This window comes from Manacus candei, unplaced genomic scaffold (genome assembly GCF_025592945.1).
Source record: "Manacus candei isolate 608988 ecotype Guabito, Panama unplaced genomic scaffold, ASM2559294v1 h1tg000014l, whole genome shotgun sequence".
Classification (NCBI taxonomy): domain Eukaryota; kingdom Metazoa; phylum Chordata; class Aves; order Passeriformes; family Pipridae; genus Manacus; species Manacus candei.
The window spans coordinates 22562841-22587679 of NW_026138062.1; the positions used below are offsets into that span (position 1 = coordinate 22562841).

General features: G+C 38.4%; 1 protein-coding gene across 1 annotated transcript; it reads right to left on the reverse strand.

Moving 5' to 3' along the window:
• Nucleotides 1–1574: 1574 nt before the first annotated feature.
• WBP4 (WW domain binding protein 4) lies at nt 1575–24826 on the reverse strand. Its single transcript, XM_051778738.1, has 10 exons — nt 24703–24826; nt 18718–18790; nt 17171–17233; nt 16952–17075; nt 15942–16127; nt 15042–15097; nt 12524–12590; nt 10413–10564; nt 9170–9408; nt 1575–6813 (listed from the first exon to the last, which is right to left on the reverse strand). Coding segments are annotated over exons 1-10 (1170 nt in total). The 5' UTR covers nt 24705–24826; the 3' UTR covers nt 1575–6605.
• Nucleotides 24827–24839: the final 13 nt, after the last annotated feature.

A 24839-nucleotide genomic window follows, 5' to 3' on the forward strand; every position in this document is an offset into this window, starting at 1 on the left:
AATCAGATTTCACTTCCAGGATTAATTAATACCTATGAAGTACTTAACTATGAAAAACTATTGAAACACTTAAAAAATGGTCCTCATTTATTTTACTGGAAGAAAGATGGTCATATTTCTGCAGGACCTTAGGGATATTTGTGATTAATTAATTTTCTGTAGCCCTTTTTTGTTGCTGGTTTGGTACAGAGTGATGAGAAAGGGAAAAGCAGACAGCAGCTGCCCTCTTCCTACTAAGTTTTGGATGTCCCAAACATAGGCACTGAAATTCAGCAGCTAAGCCCCTTCTGCCAGCCTGGCCTGGGAGATTCTGGAGGGTCTTATTAAGCTTCTTCTGCAATCACATATATGTGTGTATGTATGTGTGTGTGTTAGCAAAATATGGCTACAACAGAATTTGGGATAGAGCAGACCTACTTCTACAGGAGGTCACTGCCTGCAGTGCAGGAATATTTGCTTCTCCTCATTGAGAAAGCATTATTTGAAACTGTTTGCTCCTAACTTAAAAAGATTCAAAGCCATATTTTATTCTAAGTTCTTCCACCCTAGTCTTTCTGTGGGATGTAAGAGCTGAGAGATTGTGATGGGGTTTGACTGTGGGCTGGCACTTGTCCTCAAAGAAGGGACGTGGGGTATAACACTTCCATTTCTGAGGTGTTTTCAGGATGGAATACTCTGAACTTGGGCTTTTTGGTTCCTACAAGCAATCACGACTTCCAGCGGTGAAATCATCAGCAGGAAAAATTACAGTAACAAAGCACAGGGAGGAAAAGGGGTAACAACTTCTTGGGGGCCAATGAACAGCCCCTGGGGACAGTGCGATAGAGCAAGAGCAGGTTCCTCTGCTAGAAACAACAGCCTTCTCCTGTAGCTTTGCATTTCCTTGTCAAACAGTGTTACAACAAACATAAAGTACCACCCATCTGCCTGGCTTCCCCTCCCCACCATCAGTGTGGAACTGGGCCCTTACCCACAGACATCATGTTACAGGTGGTGCAAGGCACCAACTTAATCGCTCTGCAGATCCTGTCCATTGATATGAAAAGTAGTACCTCCATCTCTTTCCTTTCCCTGCTGAGGTCTTGTGCAGCAGCATCACACTCAGCCAAGAAGGAAGCCACATAAAAGCTGTGTGTGCCCTTGGAAGTAGCCCTTTCTATGGCAGTGGAAAGATGGATGCTTACCCTCTGCAGGAGAACAGCCCAGGTACCTCACCTTGATTACTTCCATTTAGTCATCAAGTGTGTATCTAACTCTCAGGGCACTGCTCATTGTTCTTGAGACCAGCAAATTTGTAACTACTGAATCACAATCTGTCATCACAAAGTTCATATATTCAGCTTTATTCTGAATGTTACTAACAGTGACTGCAACAAACCTTACCTGAACTCTATTACAAATGATTTTTAAAATAACAATTTTAACCCAGGCCTTTTATTACTCATAGTTGATGCACAGAATAAACAAATTTGCAGTAACCACTTAATGTGCTACAGGAAGGCACCCAGACACCATGTCGGTGACCACAAAATAAAAGTATTTCTTTTAAGAAGCATTTTCATATTTTTATTATATATTTTATATTTTATATAGTTCTTATATATATATAGTTCATATTTGCCTCAGGCCCCACTTTCAACAGAATATGCACCCATAAATCTTCCAGGTTGTCCTAAACCCCCTGAACAGATGAACAGTAGTAACGCAGATTGTTCAAATGAAAGCTTTATTCTGTATTTTCATATAAACTCCACATCAAGAGCTTGCAATATTTTGTAATTGCAACTGAGAAGCAGTTGAAGATAAACCAGCTGTTTAACTTTGCAGATGTTACTTATAAACTAAAACAAGCACTCTTCAGTCACCCCAAACAAGCCATTAAAATCCACTGTCATCATCCCGTGGTCTGTACAATGCTCTCTTATGGTTTTTAACATAGACTGTTTCTGGTTTTACATGTAAAATCAAACCCATTTTTGCTGACACTCTCTGGAAATCCTCTTGGGCAAATTTAGCCTTTTTGAGATTATTATTTGTAACACTTCTTGCTTTGTACAGAAAATTTTATTCAAGCTCTACCCTGAAACATTTCACAAAGCTAAACCTGTTAATCACACAAATGGTTAACACAGTTTCTAGGTTAAATAATTTAGCAGGTAGAAGGTAAGGTGACTAAAGAGGTAGATAGAGACTGAAGAGGTATGGCTGACAAAACAGAACCCAAGGGTTGCTGCAGCTCATAGCAGAAGGTATAGACAGCTTTTGTACCAACAAGTAGAAGGATTTTAGGGCTGCAAACCCCATAGGAGGAACAGTGGAATCTGTCTCAGAAAAATGAATTATCAAGGAAATCAAAAGAGCACATGTAGTCAGTCCTGAAATAGCTTGTGTGTTGTGTGGAAATAGACATGGTTGTAGTTCTTCAGGGCACAATGCAAACAGCAGAAGTGGCTGGCAGGAGCTGGGACCTGGAGACACCTTGGCCTACCTAGGAACGCAAAGCTTTCTGAAGATCTCGGCAGAGCAGGGGATGAGGTGAAGGTGGATGCCAGAAACATGGCACAGCAGTAATACACAGATTTGCATATCTGAGAATACTGGAAGAACACGATTCAAGGAAGACAGCAATAATAAGAAAAGTACTAAAAAAGGGAGGCACAACTCAAAAAGCAAATCAAGGAAACCAAGCAGCGTGAAATAGTTTTTTACTCCCTTTCTGAGATGCCAAAAATTTGCACTGAAATAAAATCTCCTTCAGGGAAGAAAAAAAAAAAAGGAGAAATGGTTTTATACATGCACAGATTAGTGAATTTAACTCAGATGCATATCATGACCAGCCCTCCCACCTTCTAAATCTCAATATCTGCAGCACAGATGCTGCAGCACAGACTTTATCTATGATGGTCAAATGAAACTTCACCCTATCGGGGAAGTCTGGATTTCAATCTACTAATCCCCAGGTGAAGGGTTAAAATTTGTCTTAGCCTAAATAGGAACAAGGATTATTCTATAACACGGGTAAAACTGAGCAGGTCTCCGCACAGCTCCTGGCATAGCAAATGCACAATAAAATAATTTTTCTTTTTTCTGTATATGCAGTATGTTTGCTTCTAAAAGTATCACCAACTTTAGACAGGCCTTGCTGTAAAAACATGCACAAAATGTCCTGTACTATGAAGCTGTCTTTCTAAACAAACAAGGCAGGTGAAAATATTAGGCAAGGAAAGAAAAATACAGAGCAGTGAATTGACTTGCTCTAAACCACACAACAGAAATCATCATCAGAAATTGCAATGACTCCCTTTCTCTCTGACTCTCCTTCTCATACTGCTAATGATATCTATGGCAGCCTGTAAAACCAAGGATGTAGTCCTCACTCGAGCTTGCAATAAAACCAGGCAAGCAGATAAAAACATGCTGTAGGATAGAAAATGGATTAGTCAGAAAAGAAAACACTCATCTGAAAAAGTAACATTCCTTTGTCAAAAGCCAGTGCAGCCCAAGGAAGGATTAGCAGATGAGGAGCATAACTGTAGTAATACCTAGAGGATTCGTACAGCAAATTTCAAAAGCAGAAGATTTTGCAGGGAGATAGCACAGAAGGGAGAGAGATCTGTGAAAAAACAGATGTCTTGGAAAAGCAGTGTCTGCCTTAAATCTCAGACAAGACAGTATTTTTGTGTAGAACAGAAAAATATTTGGCTTAGATACACAATAAGGACAATTGAATGACAGCATGCTGCAAAATTAAACAGTGGCTTTGTGTATATCGAATTTAAATCAACTGGCCTTTTTTATAATTTACAGTTAGGAATAAACTAGTCTCTGACTTTCAGAGGTAGTAGAGAGCAAAGAGCTGTATCTGTATTTCTTTGTGAAACACAAGCTTTAAAAGTCACACAGCAAAACCAAGCACAAGGTATTTAAACTAACTTTACTAGAGGTGAAAAAAAATATTTTAATCTCTTTTCCTAATGTTTTGGTTTGTCTATTTAACACAGTACAAAGACCTTTGGTTCATATTACAACTAACAGCAGCTCCACAAGAACAAAAGTTTTGAACACTCATTTTCAGATGTTTTTAAACATCTACTCAAGGGATGTAGTTATAGCTATCTTAAATCCCCGTCTGTGACTTCAATGTGTCAAAACATTTTAAAGGAAAGATGTTCATATTTTGGAAACCTCATAACAAGAGGAAAGATGCCCTCCTCAGAGGATATTAAAAATGGAGCCTACAAAAAAAATTGCTATACTACTGGAAAAAACTGTACTAATAAAAAATAAAATAATTTTTCAGAAATCATAATGAAATGTATATATCTTAGGCCTGGAGTAACAGAAGGAGGATGAGTACAGCAGTACAAAAAAAAATTGTGCTTGAAAGGAGAGCATGACCAGCTGTTAATTCATCAGCTGGCAATGGGAAAGGAGTAGAGAAAGCTGGTTATACTGTTAAGTCACAGGGCACCTCTGGCAGACAGTGTGATGTGGTCATGTGAAAGGCAAATATGGTTTAGGGACATACCCAGAGTTACTTCCAATATGCTAAGGAAGTATTAGTGACATCATGTGTAGCCTTATTCTAGGCAAACTAGCCCAGGCAAAATCACCTAGGCAAATCTAGTCTAGGCAGACTCAGGCTGGAATGGGTGAAGAGAAGTGCTGGTGGAGCACTGAAGGTCCTGTCACACAAGGATGCTTTTTGTGATTTCGAAGAGAGATGATGTGATGGATTCAAGATGAAGAAAAGCTACTTAACTCAAGGACAGTACTTGTGTGAATTGGGAGGAAGAGTGTAAACTGGTCACAAACATAAGGAGACTAAGTTAGAGCAGGCTCCTAGCTGCCAGAGTAGCGTTCAAATAAGAACAAAACCTGAAAAATTTGAATAACAAACCTGACAACCTCTCCTTGGCAGGAAAGACGCTTCTGTTCTAGCCTTGCATGTGAGGTCTTTCATGTGGAGTGCATGTTGTATATTCCTGAACTATGACTGTGAAAGCATCCAGCATGTCCTGCATCTCTAAATGACAATCCAGGGCCAGATTTTACAGGAAACCTTCAAATTTATCAGAATAAACATCAGAAAAAAAACCCACAACCCTGATGAAGCCAAGAAAACACACAGGATTAAATACAATACTTAATTCTCTTCTACACATAAAGCAAATGTCACATAATAGAAAAAAAGACTTCACCTCCATTGTAATACACAATAAATCAGATTTCCTGTCTTGCACTCCTTTCTCCACTGATCCAAAAGATTAACAGTTGTTTTCTCAAAGCAATTCAAGCTCAGGAGTTACCAACTCTATTTTGCTGGACTCTTGACAACAGTCTTAACTGCACCTCTTTTTGACTGAGACTTTCCTGAACAAAACACTGTGAGCTTTAGGAATAGAGACAGTTTTTAATGGATTCATTATTTGAACCTTTATGGTCCACTGTTTCATTGCTAGAGAAGCAATAAGTGCAGCTGTATTCTAATACAGGCAATGAATCTTGATGATGCTAAATGCAGACCAATGCCACCAAGTGAAGAAATCAAATCTACCATCCTTAAGAAAATGTCCAAGTCATCTTGGACAGTACAGCCATCAGCTCTACTGATCTTTTGTTTTCCTCTTCTGTGGTACTGAGAATGATCAAGCTTCAATATACTAAGTCCCTCTCAGGTTATCGAACACTGCAACTATGCAACACACTCTTCTTATCAGCAGATAAAACACATTCACCTCAAAAAGGGACCTGTATGCTAGAGCAGGGCCAAGTCTCTAGAGTATTTTTTCTTTAAAATATCAGGCAAGCACTTTTTTTCTGGAAAAGAGAAAAAAAGAAAGCAAGACCAAAAAAAGAAAATATTATAAGTAACAGTTGAAGTAGGCAACAATAAAGCAAAATACAACAAGAAAAAATGTCTACTCCAACAGGGCTCTGGTGCTGTTACTACAAGTTAAGATTCATCAGGTTTAAATCTTCTGCAGAGGTTTAATACATCTATCATGCACGTACAGAAATAATTTTTCAGAACATCATTTGGAATGGGTGGCACTGATGTGACTAACTCCTCTAAAAACAGCTTTCAAACGATCAGTTTGAAATGTTGGTAGTCTCACCACCTACTCTTCGGCAAGCGATTGACCAAAGGTTAGTAAGTACAATATTTTTATTCATTAGTGGGGAAACTACTCCACATAAACAATCTTGAGGGATGATTTTGCTCTCTAGTACACGCTATTGATCCAGTTCCTCTGTAAAAATAAAAGATCTGCTTCATTTTTGCCATATTAAACATTACTACATTCTCACATACTTAGAAAAGAAGTAAAATATGTTATGCAACATATTTAAAACAGCATACACAGAGCAAATAGAACTTAGACGGCATGGTTAAAATAAAAAGTATTTACAGTATTGCATAAGTAACACAACACGAACTTCCATTCCAAAACCAATCACATCAAAATAAAACAACTCACATACGTTTTAATACCTATAAATCCTCAATTTCTATCCAACATTTTCTTTATAAAAGCCTGTTTAAAATATTAAACTTTTGATTCACTCTAGCTTAAACAGAATCTAAAATGATTTGTTAAGTACTACTGATCATTTAGTCTTTGTCTTAAGTTTCTAGATTTTCCATTTTCAAATTTTCTCTTTTTAAATGTTGGCACCCCTTCTGTCAGGTCTCCAAGGGAGGTGACTGTCTTCTCTTTAAACATCACTGGTTCCTCTTCCGGAACCTCTAACACTGGGGGTGCTACATTGTCACTCTCTGTACTTGGAAGCTCCAGGTCCACTTTTTCACTGGGAGGAGAGAAGAAAACATAAAAGGGTTAAGCTACATGGAGAAAACAATGCGGTGTACTGCAGACCGTAACAGCTATTTTTATTTGTCAAAGCATCTTTCAGCTAGATGCAGTCTTCTAGTCATCATCATGACAGGTATCAAGAAAAAAAATCCATGTTCTTTGTTTCTTCTGTGTGGGTTGCCACAAAAAGTAACAAACTGAAACCTCATTCCGTGCTGAGCTTAGACCATGGACCAAGTACTCATCATGTAAACAGTCCCGCAAAAGATAACAGGGCTGCATGTCTGTAAATATAAGAATATTGACAGACAGTAGTCAGTGAGTACTTAGCAGTGGTTCTCCGCCAAAATACCATTGAGTAGTTCTGCTCAAGTGTCCATCCTCAAGGGACTGCACGACAGAAGAGAGGACAAGCTTACCAAATCAGTCAGTGACCCCAAGTTGGGAGAGGTGGCTTTGGAGGCCAGGATCACAGCTAACAGTGATATGAACAAACCAAAGACATCAACTAAAAACGACTAATTGGTTTTAAGGGGTCAACAGCAAAACACTGTGTTCTACACAGATAACCTGTGGCATAAATATACGGTAGAGAAGAATGAAACATTTCGCAGAAAGTTACTTAAATCACAAGTCCGTCAGGAATCACACCAGCACAACACTGATGCAAAGAGATACACATTGGCCAATCCATGCAAGAATACTCTTGGTACTACCAAGTATTAGTCTGATGTCAGCTCATGTATATACTTAGTTTCAAGTCCTCCCTTCAAGGAAGACATGGATAATTTTGAGCACCCAAACAAGAGCCATAAGAATGATTGCAAGTCAAGTACGTCAAGAAAATGCAAGTGCTGCCATATCCTGAAAATATAAACCTCCTGAAAGTGGTTGTCACTGTGCCTAGACTCAAATTAAATAATGAACTGCATTTGTCTCATTGACATGTGTTTATCTCAAGCCTGCATGCTCATGCAGAGGCTCATCTATAACGTTCAGTAGCTGAAAGCACTTTTTACTAGACAGTGCTTTCCAAAACCCCAAAAGAATTTTTCAGCTCAGAAGTCAAGGAGCAGCTAGCCGATGCAACACAGGTGTTATGTGGAGAATGGAGTAAGCATAAGGAAGAAGACTGTTTTCATTCTCCAAAACCTATTTTCTCCAGACTCCTAGAGGAAGCCACAAGAAAATGACAATAAAAGACAGCATGCTTCACAATAAAAAACAAAAACAAACCCCAAACAAACAAACAAACAAACAAAGCTACCTCAGGCACTATGCAGTAAAACAAAAACAACCCTCCTGATCAGATGCAGGTCATGAAAACATCTGCTCAGGCATGGGGGAGATAGAGAGAGACAGGGAGAGACAGTTACCCGATTTAAAACTGGCATAACTATGTTAGACATATTTTGTCTTTCATCTCCCAAGTAAAATCATTAGAGAAAGTGTTTCCCACCCCATTTTAATAGTCTTCAGCACTTAGTCATTGTGACAGCAGAAAAGGCTGTAGTGGATTTTGTTTTGGTTTTGGTTAACTCTGTTTTGAAATGAGAGAAAAAAGGGAACAAGAAAATAGTTGAATCAGAAGTCTTTTACTGCAATACTAGGTGAAAGTAAGATAGAAAATTTGAAGTGTCTTCTAGGCTGTGTCCTTCAAGTGAACAGTTAAAAGTTAGTACAATACCACAAAGTGAGAAATGATCCACTGCTTGTGGGAGTAGCCCAGCCAAACATACCAGTGTTAGGTAAAAATTGCTTGGAGTCTAAAAAAGCACACTCATTATCTCAGCAACTATTGATCCCACAAGGAAGGAATTCAAAGCAATGCTAACCCACTACGATCAATGTAAAGTTGCTGGTGGTCCTAGAAGATCAAGATAGATCTCAAACTCCAGGTGAAGTCTGCCCAACTAGTTACCCATGAAAAAGAAACAGAATTTAGCCTGAAAGCTGGAGGCCCCAAGAAAGCTGCCTCTACTGTTCCAAGGCTGGAAGCAGTTCAAAGAGCAGTCATAAGAGTGCCTGAGGAAGCTGAACCAGATTTATGAAGGAGATGATGTTAAGCTTAGAGTAACAACATTTAAACATTTGATACTCAGCCTCTGAAAAAATGATGCATGACTAGAATTCTTAAATCACTTTAATTTACTCTGTACTTACAGTAAAATTCTACACTAAAACCAAAACGCCACTGACATATGCAATGGAGAGCTATTACTTAAAATAATCATGGCAGAAAGAATTGTATTCCAATTACTGCTGTGCTAATGCTTCCAGAATTCAGAAGAAAAAGCTTCAGCTCTTGAAAACAACATTATGACAATAGTCGAGGTAAAAAAGATACTCACCCTTCTTCTTCTTCTTCTTTTTCTTGTTCTTCTCCTACTTCCTTAAGTGCTTTCCATTTTCCATAAGGGTTGGTCGTGTTAGATCCATCATTAGAGGTTTCTTGGGAAGCTGATGTACTCTTCTCTTTATCTCCAGTTTCTTCTGACTTAACTTCTCGCCATTTCCCATATGGACTTAACTTTTTAGCTTTAGGAGATTTCTTCCCTTCCTCTGATTCTTCACTGTTATCTCCTTTCCTCTAAAGAGGAAAAAACCCACCTTAAGCAAAAATGCCTAAATAAAAACATAATGTATCTTTATTTTACATCTTTTATTTAGTATTATCTACTATTCATAGTTTTCAACCAAGAGTAACTTGAAACAAGTTCATATTGTAATATAATTTGCAAATTTTTCTTCTTGAGCTTTCATTACATAAAGTTGAAAAACAATTCTTAAATGTTACAAGAAGTTCGAGATGGAAAAGCCCATCTACCAAGGCTGAAGTTAGCAAGGCATAGCCAATTCAAAATTACTTAAAAACAAAGCTTAGGGTGTCTTAAAATAAAAAATGAGGAAAAAAATTCACATGCAGCTTTATGTACATGCAGATACACACACTTTATTGCTAATACCTGATAGCAGTTTATAATGATGCACAGTGATACAGAAATACATCTGCCTATGAATGCATTTTATATTTAAATTGTCTCTGTTCAGAAAAACCATTTGACTCAACCAAAACCATAATCACACACTTTTATCTAAAGTTTTACATTTACATTTTAAATATTTAATTGACACAGATGTTGTACTATGTGCTGTCAATGCTTTTTCTCAATTTAATAAGGAAACTATAACCATGCCATTTTCGGTCCAAAGCATTCCCTGGAGTCCATTGGCAGTCACATTTACCAATGAAGGGTTGAAGTCATTCTCACACTGAAATCCAAACCATTTTGTGGATTATTTCAGAGAGATGACAGTGACCTTTCTCAGAGAACATCACATATCTTGCAGAATTCAAGGTACTTCTGGTGAGTTGAAGGAAAGAACATGCTTTCTATCCTGGAACAGTGCCACTAATGAGCCAAACAATTGAACAAAGATTCATTTTACTATTTAAAGAAGTGCAAAATTCTACTTTCAGTCATACGGTTTAATCTTATTTCAATGAGTACAGCCTATCACAAGAGATAAAAGATACAGCAATAATTTCTTAGTATAAGATGATGTATATAAAATAAATCTGAAGAAAATTACCTTGGAGTTTGTTTCTGAACTCTTTGCTTCATTTTCACTATCTTCTGAGTCTGATTCAGATGCTGTTTCTGCATGCTCTTCGGAATGCTTGTCACATCGACTCTTCTCATTTGAAGATGAAACAAAACCATCCGGTTTCTCCCATGTGGATACTGTCCAAAACATTTGAACAACCATTATTTATGCTTCTAATTTTGATCTTTCGTTGCTTCGACAACATTACCTTTTAGAAGCAGTGCTGCCTTATTCAAAAATACAGCAAATAATTTAGCATGAGGGTTGTGCCTTTGTTGAGTATGTTTGTTTTAATAAACATAATTAGAAAGATAACATTTCACTTCCCAGCAGAGATACAGTCATGACAGCTGAGTTCACTGTTGATAAAGCTTGTTTTAATTAGCTCAAACACACGGTGAACCGTGGTCCGCACGACTGTGGTCGCTCTCATCCCTACACAGGACCGATGAATTAATTACCCTCTAGATGTGCCTATTTGATTTGAGTTGTTCGCTGATTACAAAGACAGGATAAAGTAAAGAATGATAACTGCAAGCCTCAGGTCTCCAGCATGATAAACCCCTTCCGTGTGCTCCTTTGCCTGGTAACGTTAAGTCTCTAATTAAAAGCTGTCAAGCAAACAAGGAAACACAAACATCAATCTGAAAATACATGAAAGTATGTATAGGATATGTACATACATATCCTCATTTTCAATTAAAAGGTAGTATTCCAGTAAATACATCAAAAGGAAATATTTAAATAAAAGTTGATTCAGTGGTCTTAAAACTGGTTTTAGTAAGAATAAGGCGAAAGTAGGCCAACTTTCCATCTATAGTTTTATATAAGTTTTCAGATGTAACAAAACAACTACTTTTCCAATTATTTTATCCATTTCCAAGGAAATCCTTAACTGCAAACAACATTTAACAGGTAAGCGTCTAGATGTATCTTGAAGAAGTAAAGGTGTAAAAAACTGGCAGTGAAGGACTTTGCATGAACAGCACAGTCACTTAACGGTACTGCTGTCATCTGGCTTTAGATTAGTAAATGAGAAAGTTCACTTTCTTAGGTGCCACATACAGTACAGCCTCCCAAAGCACAACTTGTAGCACTAAGTCCAGAGATATCAGTCTCCTAAGTTACATGTCTAAGATGAGACAATTATGACTATTTACATCAGTTAAAAATTGGTCCTGTCTTCAGAGGATGGGATTACTCTTATTAGAACCAACAGGTAATTCTCAAACATTTCCAAGACGTTTACAGCTATATAAAAGTAAAGGATCAATTTGAAATCTCACAAGCCAAAATTTTACCAAATGCGATGACTATAAACACATTATTCACAAGTGTCATATGTCTCTGAAGAACTTAAAAAAACAATACACCCAAATGCATAAAATGCATCTGAACTTAGAAGGCAATGTTTAAAAATAAGCAACACCTCCTTTCCCTTTCCAAAGAAGAAACCACAAATCATTGGGGCAGGGGAGTGACTGGTTTAAAAACTGAAAGGTTTTGGTTGGTTTTTTTTTCTGTTCTTGGCATCATGGGGAATGCCACTTCATACCAAATAGCAGTAGAAAAACTCATAGCCAGCATAAAAAACACTTCCTCTCCAGAGAGGCCTCACTGACCTTAAAATGATTCAAACAGATTTAGAAAACATTCTGAGGGAGTCACCACAAAGTTCCCATGTAGGGAAAAAAAAAGGGTAAAAGAAGTGGGAGGTAAGATTCTGGGCTCTCTTATCAATGCTATGCCAGCAAGATGAAAAGTTTAGGAGATTCTTATTTAGTACTACGTACCTGTGAAAACAAAATCCCCTTTCTAGTTTCCTAACTCTAATTTCAATATACATATAGAAAAGAAGAATGCTTAAAGTTACAAGCTGAAGTCTAAAAAACCCTATGAAGCATGAACTTATACACACTGACAATACAGCTGTAAAGCCAGCAGTGACTTAAGCAACAAGTATATTTCAACTAAGACTGCAGCTTAAAAAATACAAAACTTAGTAAGGGCCTTAAAATGCAGTTAATTTGCAAAACAAAAAGCTTCTCTGAAAACCCTCCCTCCTGAAACAGAGCTTAACAGAGTTCTCTCCTTACCTCCAGTTTGTGTGTTATAGTAATAGGTATGACCATCTTCAGTGACACCTTCTACCCACTCTGCTCCCTAGGAAAAAGATACAGGAGCTAATGAAAAAGTTATCGGGATCAGCCAAAGCATCACTTGTAAGATTATTCAACTCCTGAGTATTTTTTGTCTGTGGTTACTTTACTGGTTTAAAGCTTGAACCCCTAATGTTGTTAGCACATATTCCCTTTGACTCAAATGAGACTGAATTCCATGACTTAAAATATTGCAAATGCACATAAACAATTATTTTTCAAACAGTGGATAATCTGTATGAGCCTCTATAGTAAATGTTGCCATGAAGTTCAAATTATTATATAGACCATTATTTTACATGTTTTCTTTATTTTCCAAAGTATTCACCCCTGAGGTTGTAATTTCCTATTTGTGTTATTGTCTTTACTAGAGACTGATGAAAAAATTCTCTAGAAGACGCAGATCTTAGTGAGGGTTAAAAAAAAAACAATACCAATAAATACTATCAGAAATTAAATAACAAACAGAAATGTATCCCAAAATAGATTTTCACCACAAATATAGAATCAAACTTTGTATGAATGCACACCAATGATTTAACTTCTTCCGTAAAGCACTGAGTTCAACAATGGTCTGTTTTTCCCTACTGATTTATAAATACATATGAAATGTGGCAGAACTTGCTGGCGTATCTTTGTGAACATGTAATGTAATTTTTTTTTTCAGAATTAGCTACAGATACATGATCAGCATTACCCATGACCTAACATCTTCCTTAAGAACCCGATTTTTAGCTACATTAGCACATACAACTATTTCACTGCTCCTTAAGTACTTATACTGCCTGCTCCCCTGTGTTGGGCAGAATATCTGTGCTGCTTCACCATACCTTATTTCGGCATTAATAACGTCTACGTTTTGCACACACATACATCTACATTTGCTTAATACTCTTAATAAAACTTGGGTTTATTTTTTTTTTAAACGCAACAAAATCAGAAGTTAAGCTTCTTGCACCCACTCTGTAAACAAACAACAACAAAAAATGTACCAGCAGGTTTAGAGCAAGCAAAGGCAAAAAAGCCTTCAGTAAGCAAGTTTCTTCAAGGTTTTGTCCTCAAAAGTTTCAGTGTGCTCATTTCAAGAAAAGAAGCAAAAGAAATGTTTCTTTTACGTAAGTAGAAAGTGGATCAAAAAAGTAGTCTTAAGTACAACCTATCCTTTTTGTTAAGTGTTAGATCCTGATCGTTTTAGACCTGGCGCCTGGAGGTTTTCAGCAAATATTTGACACTAGGCACACTGAGTATCCTATGACACGAATTCTAACAAGCACAATGTCAGTCTAACTGGTTATAGGTAGTCTTCAATATGCCTCTTCATTATTCTGTTCTTCCCACCTCTTACAAAGTATGAGCAGCAATGTAATGTGCTGTAAAACCAGGAGGGCTCCTGAATCTCACTTGCACGGCATATTGCAAGCATGCCCTTTAACTTCTGGGCAGTGAGTCCTTGTTAGAGGTCTAGAGTGTTCCCAATATGTTTAGCTCAGACTAAATAAGGGAGCAATCAAACGCTTGTTTTTAGTTGTAGCAAAAATAACTCAAGACAGCACAAAGTCACTGAGCAGGGTGAGGAAGGAATGGCAAAATACAGCCATGTGGTACTAGAGAGATATCCAAGGCTGAAGGTGTGTGTTTATGATATAGCTGAGCTGAGCTAACTTCAAATTGTTGCCAAGAAGGGAGTGCCTTTTCCCCCCAGTCTGCTCTCCCCACACTGGCATTTCTCTGATTAACCAGATAGCCAATGGCAAGGAAATAAGCCTACAAAGCACTAACCTAAACTCTGATGCCTTCACTCCCTGAACTAGTTCACTGTCAGGGTAAATATGCACCAAAGACCATACAAGATTAGCTTCAGGACCGCCTCCTTCGGTGGAAGGCTACAGTAAGATTGGCTTATAAATATTGCAATGCTATGCCTTGACTGAAAAGATAAAGTTGAAGTGCTGATTAACAAGTGGTGCAAAACCACAGGATAAGGGAATCAGAAAGCCAGAGCAGCATGTGATGGGACAATATAGAGCTAGAGAATGTTAAGCACTCTGAAAACACCAGGTTTTTTTGAACTCTAATGTAAAATCCAACACTGGCAAACCAAAAAAACCCTTACATTAAATCATAGTGTACATATGACACCTATCTTGAAAATGAGAAACATAACATCACTTAACAGGAGATTTGGAAAAATCCTGGTTTTAATGCTGCAAAGCACAAAAATCCTGGAGTGATAAGTATCAGGGGAAAGCCCATTAATAACAGTCTTTCTGTCTTTAGACTATTCTGCAAGTTTCCCTGTGCCTCAAACAAGGAAAATAGAGTAACATGCTAAATTTCTAAATGTGTTAAATAATTGCTTGTACATAGGTTCCATGATCATAATAAACCAAGGAAAACCAGAAATTATTACATAACTGTATCCTAAAGAAAAGTATGAATAATAGTATTTGATTACCGTTTTTGAGTTTTGAGAGTTGCCTTGGAATCCTTTAGGTTTCTCCCACTGTGATTCTGAAAAAACAAAGGCACATTTCACCCATCATTCAATCCTGTTTATGTTTAATAATCTTTTATAAAACGAGATCTAAAAGATATAACACTGATGTGTGCACACACATAAACAAATAATATAGATATACCTCACTGGAATATGAATAATCCTTGATAAAACTATCGTATGAAAAATAAATCAAAAGTATCATAATTACACCTGGCTTTACTGGAATTAGCGACCCTTTAGACTCTATATGGCTGATACACAGATACTGAAAATTCAGTTAAAAAAAAAGGTGGGGGGTTTGTTTGGCCTTTTTTAAATGTTAGGCCAAAAGAAACCAAACGCACAAGATTTTTACCTTTTGGACGTTATCTTGTATGAGGAAAGACTACAGTAAATACTAGTGCCAACCCTTAGATTTATAAGAAACAGTTTGTAAAATTCTCGTTAATCATAAAAGAGAGTGGCTTTTATGCTCTAAAGTAGATCACAACACACAGTTCTTCAAGAAAAGTCAGTTAGATAAAGCCTGTAAATTTGGAAAGAAACAATTGGTTTATTTCACATTCCTGATCAGAAAACTTGTTTAGGAAGAACACAGCTATCTTTTGTATACTTAACCTCTGACAGGCTAAACATTTCCAGAAACTGTGGAATTACTGCATTCTTCTATTATTAATCAACAGCAAAACTACTCTGAAATTCTGGATGCCTAAGTCTTGAATGTTAAATATCAAAACTCCATCAAATCGTTCACATTTTAATAATCAGCTTACTACTGAAAGAGTAGAAGAGTAAAGAAATGCAGGTAGTCATTTCTCACTTAGATCCAGTAACTATATCTGCATTTCCTTTTACCTCCAGTTTTTGTGTTATAGTAATATGTATAGCCTTCTGGAGACAGTCCTTGCACCCACTGCTTCGTTTCAGTTGTCTTCTTTTTCTTTTCTTTCTTTTCCTTCTTCTCTTTCTTTTCTTTCTTTCCTTTAGTTTCCACTGTGTTACTCTGTGTTTTACTCGGTGTTGAACTGGGACCTACAGCGTCTTAAAGAAAACAATACTGCCCTTATAAAAAAGAGTAATAATCTGCACTTAAATATTAGTCACTTGTACAACAGAAAATAGGAAGTTTTGTTCTTATGAGTATTTTCACTAATGTGTGACAGTCATCAATATTACACTCACAGCAAGCACTCTTAAAAGACTATATTCAAAGAATCTTACACTGTAGCACTTCCATAGTGTCATAACAAAGTCCAAATTTAAAAAGATGAATAACAAAAACCATTTGGATCAATTAGCTCTAACCAAACAACAAAAACCAAACTAAAAGCGTTATGAGAAAGACAGCTGGTACAGCAGCCTGAAACTACAAACTTTTTTTTTAGAGGATAGTATGTCTTCACAGGGACAGAACAAAGGTACTTGCTGAACTGCAAGCTGAGTAGGAGATTCTCATCTCCACTGTCAGACACAAGTGGGAACCCAGTCTTCTCCTACGCATAGGAACTTTTGTCTCCAACTGGCAAAAGTGAAACATAAAGTTAATCAAGGGAAGCTTGAAGCACTGAAGCACTGGTCATTCAAAGCACCAACTACAGCCTATTTTTTTTTGTTATCACATTATTTAATTTTTCTACTCGGAATTTGATTGTTCCATGGATCAGAGGATACCATAGCTGAAAATGTTCTGGGCTGCCACTTCTACTACTCGCAAATTGTAGACTACTCTTTTTTTTTTATTATTAATGAGCAAACACAGTCCTGGAGGCCTCCTCTCACGTTCCAAAACCCAATTTAAGACAAAACTTTCCTATTCAATATTCTTTCAATTCTGCCTTTTATCTTTTGGCAGCTATGTGAACTACCTGGCTTAATTCCAAGCCTTTTCATATCCTCTTGATATGCTTTCATTGCAGCCTCCTCCATTGCCGCAAATTCTTTTGACATGTTTTCTTCTTCTTTTGCCTTTTCCAAGCTTTTCTTTTTAATCTAAAACAAAACAGAAAACCCATAAGAGAATAAATTAAACAAATATGATAAGAGAGTAAAAATAAGCATTTGTGCAATTAAGATATTTGAGTTACCTCACTAATTCTTTTTGCCACATTTTCTTTATGATTCTTTCCTCTTTCATGAAAATCAATGCTCTTCAAAGTGAGAAAAAAACCAAGAAAAATTATATGTATTATACAATTTAAAAATAATTTTACTTACTTAAAATTTAGTTAGACTAAGCTTAGTTGAACGAACCTAAAAGTAACCTGTTCTGAGAACACTTACAGCAAAACTAAAGCTATGAAATGGGTGGAACACAGGAACACTGAGAAACACTCAACATAGAAATAATGAAAAATCAGCAACACTCCAGGATGGTATCACAGAATCTCAGTGTATTTATAAGATTTAAATTTTTTCAAATAATACTGTTCAGTAACATATTAGAGACAAGTAACAGGGAACCTGGGCTCCCTCTTCATGCTATCCTTCCAAGTGATGACACTTCCAAGTGTCATTAATTTTGTTTTTTATCCTGTTCTCATGCAAACTTTTAAAAACCATATGGGTTAATTAGTGTTCCAAATATTAGCTACCACCCTTAATTAGATAATGTTAACTCCACAAATATCTCATGAACTCGAACTGCAGGTCCACATATCTGAGAAAGAGAGAGAGAAAAAGAAAAGGCAAAGTGGGAGAGTTGGGTAACTAAGGACAACAGAACAGTCCGCAAGCCAAAAAGCTGCCAGGAAGACAAGCCAGTAGGAGCTGGAAGGAGTTCAGAAGCTCCCTATGGGCACAACAGTGGAAGTCCTCCTGTGGTTCTCAGAAAAAAATGTCTGAGCTCATTTAGGTGTTCAGATGTTAGGTGCCTAAACCTGACCTAGTAACCCTAGAATTTCTTTCTTTCCTCTGCATGAACTGATGTGCAGAGGATGCACATTCAGGGATAACTCATTTGAAGACAGACTTTACAAGGTACTCATATCTCTCCCTTTATAAGCAGTTCTCTTCACTGACTCCAAGAAGATACCTGCAGTTCTTGTGAGCTAATTAATTGAGGTATCTTACTGTAAGCCTGATGAAGCTCAGCTCTAAGAGTACTCCTGGCATCCAATCAGGAATGCAAAACTTATTTCTAAGTAAGAAACCACTGGGTCTAGTAGTCTGCAAAAGACATCTACAAGTCAGAAACACCTGTAATATTTCTGTAGGCTGTGTGAAATGAAAGAAACCTGCTTTAAATGCTCAAGACTGCTGGCTGTACCATGCCTACTACATAGAAACAGTACAAATGCCAGGTTTTGCTTTCTTCTTGCACATGAAAGTGAGGAACAGGAGCAGACAAAGTTTCAAGACAGATCAAATGTTAAGTTACAGAACTCAAAGAAAAAAGCAGGGTCAGATATTTTAGTTCTTATCTGTACTGTCAAGTGGAACAGCACACACCATCTTGTATGCAGGTATCTGGTTCTCATGCAGTATATTTTAAGGATCACAAGTATTACAAAGACATTTTTTAAAAACAAATTTCATGCATCAATAGACTAGTATCAAAAAGTGATGTTAAAAGCCTGCAATTCAAATTCCTAGTAATTCAAAATAATTGACATAGTATGGTAGACCATCGTACAGGTCTGTTGTCTGCTATCCAGCACTTGCAGTAATCGCAGAATTTTTTTGGCTGAGATTTCCAGTAATCGGCCCTGGGGAAAGAAAAAAAAAGATCTTTAATCTGAAACAATAACCAAAGCCACAGGTTTTCATATCTATCTATATATCTACATTTTCAGAAACTAAATTTAGTCTTCTTTGGGTGATTGAATGCTAAGAGGTGGAGGGTTTTTTCCTTGGTTTTTTTTTTTTTTTTGGTTGGTTGTTTCGGGTTTTTTGTTGGCTTGTTTGGGGTTTTTTTTTGTTTAGCAAAGTCTGGGGAGCCAGCAAGAGTAGCTACATTGACTACTGTGTCCCATAAAGCACAGTTCAGTATTAGGATTCTGCCCATCTGACCCCTAAAGACTGCAAAATTTTTACAGTGGAGGTGGTGCTTTAAGAATCAGAAATACAAGACAAAGCAAGTCAGAGATAAAAAAGCAGCTCTAGATACCCCAATTAAACACAGAACAGTCATAAAAGTGCAACTTGCACTCTTTCCCATAAAAATGTATCAGTAAACGTTTCTAAGCGAAACTTTAGATTTAATGCTGAATCCTGCTTTTGATACTGTCCACAATGAACTCAGCAACACAAAGGTGCAGCTCTGGACACTGTGGAGTGAATCCCAGACCAGATTCTGACTTGCGGGGTCACAGACATGGCAGTAAATTGTTTGGATGTTTCAGTGTAAAAATGCAACTATTCTTGAACCACGCAACTAGGTAAGTGAGGAAACTTGGGGAAAACTTCAGAGCTCAAAAGCTAGTATATTAAAGTATTTAACAACAAAATAAACAATCGCTCCAATGGCTGTTTCTTCATCAAAAACCACTTTATAATGCCAGATAAGACTTGTGCAGAAAAATTCTATTTCTCATAGGCTTGCAGCAACAGATGCAATGCATTGGTTCAACAGTACACAATTGAGCAACAGACTTCTACATTTTTTAAGTTAAAAAGAAAAAAAATGAGGGACAAAATAAAAAAAAACTTCAAGATTACACTGACAATATTAAAAAAGGTCAGCCCAAAAAATTCATCTTTGTCTTCTGTCTGAAGATCAATGCACAAAGTCCAAGGAAAATACATTCTCATTCAATGAAACCAAAACTTTTTCCACACACAACAATAGCACCCTCAATCCTCATGATACCTGCAATCAGATCTTTAATTACAGAAATAGACCTGATTGACTCAACTCCTAAAATTTAAGCAGGTATAAAAATACATTCTCCTACCAGTGCTTAATGTAAAAGTACAATTACCAAGAGGCTACAATTATTTAAAAGTGTAAGTGCAAAGGATATACTCTGCAAAAATGTACCAACCTGTAAGCAATACTGTGTTAGCAATGTGCAGCTTTTCAAGCAATTTTCTGGAAATCTAGAAAGCAGTAGCTGGGCTTTCCCCAATTTAAACAGAAATCTGCTCATCCCTAAGTGGTGTATTTTTGTGTGATTACTTAGTCCCACATTTAATTCAAAGGCTTTTTCTGTGAGTTACAAAAAAGTGCACCAGGGGCGAAGCCTGAGAAATCAAATGCTCTGGCTGAAAAACCAGATGAGTGGAAGGGAAAAATTCAGAGCTCAAAATACCTTGAGATCCTTTTTCCTATTTGAGCTATAACTCTTAAATTGTCTCTAAATCCTTCAACATCATTTATAATAAATTTCCAGCTAAAGGTAGGGTTAACCTTTCTAAGGCAATGGAACAATTCTGATATAAAACACATAAATTGGAAAAAAGCCACACTGAATGTCTTGGATATGCAGGAATCTCTGCCTACTTCCAAGTTTAACCTAACACAGGAGGCTCTTTCTCTTTAACAGAATCAAGTGTAAGTGCTAAAATTAAGACTGTACAGCTGCACCCACCACAGGTCAACACCTGAGAGTTTGGTGAGTTGTATTTTCATAGCTATATTTTTCACCGATTTCTTTCCTAAATGCTACTGGACATCACACCTGTTGCAAACCACTGTAGCTGCACATAGAGCAATCATGCTGGAGAACTTGAGGGCACACCTATGCGTTCAGTACAAATCCACATCTTGAACACAGAAGCCTTTTGTCTTCATCTTCTATTGGTTTTGATAAAAACTGAAGCTGGCTCTCTGTTGTTACATATAAAATAAATGTAAATGGTACTCTGTGCAGAAAACCAGATATCCTAGGAACTTTAAATTCTGCATTTCAAATTAATTGTGTAACTTACAGTCTCAATTCTGTGCCTTATGGGCATGAGAAATCTTACATACTATGTAATTCTCTTAAAGATTTTCCACTTGAGTTCACACCACTAGAAAAAAGAGCAAGCACCGACACAGATGGGCAACTTCTGGACAAACTGCTGTAAACTTCCATCCAGAATTGGAAATCCTATACTAACTTGCAAGAAATTTATGTTTCCTCAAGTGCAGTGATTTTCTTTCCACTTTTACTGGTCGCACCACCAACACAGAATGTGCAACAGTTCAGAGGGCTAAGGGGGAAGGAGGGGAAAAAGAGGGAGTAAAAATCAAACTATTTTCTTGAAACTTTAATGAAATGACAAAGTCTTTGCTACAAACAGCAGAGTGCAGGTAGCATCAATGTTAAAACAATTTTCAGATTTCCAAAATTCATTTAAAATGTCATAAGGAGCGAGAACATGGGGAAGAACAAGTAGCAATTCTGCACTAACAGCACCTGCCCTATTTGCCATTCCAAAAGACATGAAAATGATGAAACTCAGAGAGAAAACACAGAAACTCAGGTATTTTTACTGTGCATAATTCATTTCTTGAGCCATGAGGATCATGCAGCCTATGCTGCAGTGACTGGGACACTCCAGCATGGGAACCACGTTTGGGAGCACATCAAGGGGACAGGTTCTGTCAACAGTGTAACCTGCAGAGTAACACCAGCAGTACCAGAGTCCAGGGCCCCAAACTGTCTACCTTCTTCTCCTCACAAGCTACTATATTATTCGTGTTTAAACAGGTGGTGCAAACAGCAAGCCTTATATACAGAGGCTTAAGAAACCCTCATAAAGTAGCTATCTTCAGCTGAGACAGCTTTGCCAAACTTTACTTGGAGACTGGGCTGGAGGATTTTGTTCCTATTACATACTGAAATTAAGGGGGGAAGGAGGAGAGACAACTGGTTTAGGTGGTTCTGAACACAATAAAAAAGAATTTGGCTGTGCAAACAAAATCTGGAAGCATTTGCTTTCAACGGCTCTGTTCTAAAACAGACCTGAAATCTGGCAGGGATGCAGGGGAGTTTGTATCAGGGGTGTATCTGTCCAAATTATAAGCCTTCAGGGGGTAAAAAAACCTAACATATAGGCTCAGCACTCTTTTTTGGTTTGAGTATCTACAACCTCTGAAGACTTTACAGGAAGTTAACATCTCACAGCTTTCTGCAGGTTTGAGCACTGAACAGCTGCTGCATGCATCATCTTCTTGAGTACAGGCGTGTGAAGTAAGTAAGACTCAAGTTTTTGACAACACAAAGACAGTAACTCACAGTAGATATTGTGGCTGCTCTAAAACAGCCACCCAAAAGGAATAGTAACAGAATCTGTTACTATTTCTGAATACTATTTTGGAATACTGTGTCCGTCTAAAGAAAAGTAATAGTTCTGCAATTGAAAGAAGTAGAAAGAACAAAAGAAAAAGAAAACAATCACATGTATTTCACAATAGACCCTCCTCCACATGGGAAGCCATTCCAGAGCAGCTAATTCCAATTCATATATCCCAGTATTGTTGAGATCTAAAAAGGCAGTACTAAGATTGGCAGGGAAGAAGGGCAAAAAGGTTTTCTTGTGAAGTAGGTCCCAGTGCCATGGCTCACGCTCTTGAATAATTCACAGCAACTCCATTCACTCACAGTGCACTAATCCTACCTTAAAACCTCTTCTTAGATATGAACTCTTAATTTCTATTTTTTAAAAATGGTATTTAAAAATAAGGACTAAAGAAAATAGCATCCCTGACACTGTGAATACACAGGACTGTCCTTTACCTAACCTTAGCTTTTTGGCTTTCTAATAGATCATGTGTATGTCCACATATGTCGGAGCCCACATATGTGGACACGGAATATATGTCTATATGTGGGCTCTGAGAGAGTAGGACTGGATGGGAGTTTCATCCACATGAAACATGGCAGTTCTCTATATGATTTTGTTCTTTTCGCTCTCAAGTCAATTATATTTTTTGCAGACCTTCTGTAAATTCTAATTTACAACCCAAGTGGTTGCTTCTTTTTATTACTGTGTTAGCCCCCTCTGAACTACATACAAATCACAATATCTCATGGAGAGCAGAGTTTGCAGAAGGTGCTAAGTCTGACCTGTATTGGCATTGAAGATAATTTTCATGAATCTGCTTTACCAGACCTCTTCTCTAAATTGTAAATTATGGAATCACGGAATCATTTAATTTGAAAAAGACCTCTAAGATCATAGAGTCCAACTCTTAACACTGCCAAATCCACCACTAAGCCATGTCCCTAAGTGACATATTTACATGTCTTTTAAATACCTCCAGGGATGGTGATTCAACTACTTCAAATGCTAAAAATATTTTTAATAATATACAAGAATGCACAAGGCTATCAGGGAAGGCAGCCTTCTGCATGTATGGAACTCCAGTTCTCTAGGTCATGTCCCCTAACTTCAGTTGTCCAAATAGAGAGATTAGCATTGTCTTAGTTTTCCAATTCAATGATAGAAACTGTAATCTCCAAAATATTGCTCTTTCCATCCTAAAGAGGCACTTGAGAAGCAAACTGAACTCCTTAGGTGCATGTTTCTTCCTTATACAGGGAACCTAAAAGCAAACTGCTTCAGTCAGCCTTCAAAAGTTAAATATCTGAAGTCAGGGATATCTACTGAGACCAGAGGTCTGCTGCTGTAGATGCAGAAGAAAGATATGGGCTATGTCAGGAAGAATTTGATAAGAATTAGAAGAGAGAAAAAAATAGCAACATAAATTGAGTCAAGAAACTGTTCAGGTATAATTTTAGCAATACCTAAAATTAAGAACACTGCTGTACATAGTACCAGTCTGCAAGACAGCCTCACACAGCTCACTATCAAATATGGCCCCAGAGAAGAAATTTTTGACCAGTTTAAGATTTGTTTTTGGTTTTGTTTTTGTTGTTTTTTGGTTTTTTTTAGCAGGGAAGTTAGGATATCCTGAAAAGTAACAGAAAGGAGCAAATGCCATTCATGTGCCATTCGCAACTAATAAAAGACCTCGACCTGGATTTCTACCCCCCCCTCCCCCCACGTGCTCAGGTACTAACACAAATTTCCTAAACAAAGACTTAAAGGAGGTAGCGACGGCCAGGTAAAACCAAGGTACAGAGGCTTTTCTTCCGCGCGATTCACCCAGGCAGGACCAGAGACGTCAAAGGAGCCTGAATGGTGGGGGGACCTGGGGGAGAAGGGGGGAGGGAGAGGGGTTGCAGGGGGGACGGAAAGAGGGGGAGGAAGGGGAGTGCAGGGGGAAGAGGTGCAGGGGGGAATGGGGGGTCAGGTAGAAGGGAGTGGGGCAGGAGAGACGGAGACAGGAGGAGGAGGAGGACGGGGGACTGCAAGGGGACGGAGTGGGGTCAGGAGGACGCAGGCCCTCTTCCCCGCAGCCCGCCCGGCTCTGCGGGCCGTCGAGTCCCTCGCCGGCGGGAGGCGCCGCTGCCCGCCGTGTGCCAGGGAGATAAGGGGACGAAAGCGCAGCGAAAACAAATAAACAAACAACCCGAAGACAGAAGGAGGACGGCCGGGAACAGAGGGACCGGAGCGACGAGGAAACCCCTCTCTCAGCGGGGTGGGGGTCGCGGGCCGCAGCCGGGGCACCGCCACAGCCCCGCCACCCCTGGCCCCCACACGGCCTGCGGGGGCCTGGGCCCGACCCGGCCCCGGCACGCAGGGCGAGGAGCTGTGCCCGCTCCCTCCCAGCCCCGGCACTCACATCGCCGCTCCCCAGGCAGCGCCGCCGCTCCGCTCCACTCCGCTCGGCTCCCCTCGGCTCCCCTGCGCCCGCCGGGGCGGGATGGGCGGCGCCGGGAGAGGGAGGGAGCGCAGCGACGGGAGCCGGGAAGGCTCAAC

Bases quoted from the DNA above. Each gene is read 5' to 3' on its own strand.
- WBP4 (XM_051778738.1), bottom strand. The intron at 17,234-18,717 runs GTACGATGGTCT...CTCACTTTGAAG, and splicing joins GGATAGCAGACAACAGACCT to AGCATTGATTTTCATGAAAG. The intron at 12,591-15,041 runs GTAATCAAATAC...TCTTTTTCCTAG, and splicing joins ACTCTCAAAACTCAAAAACG to GGAGCAGAGTGGGTAGAAGG.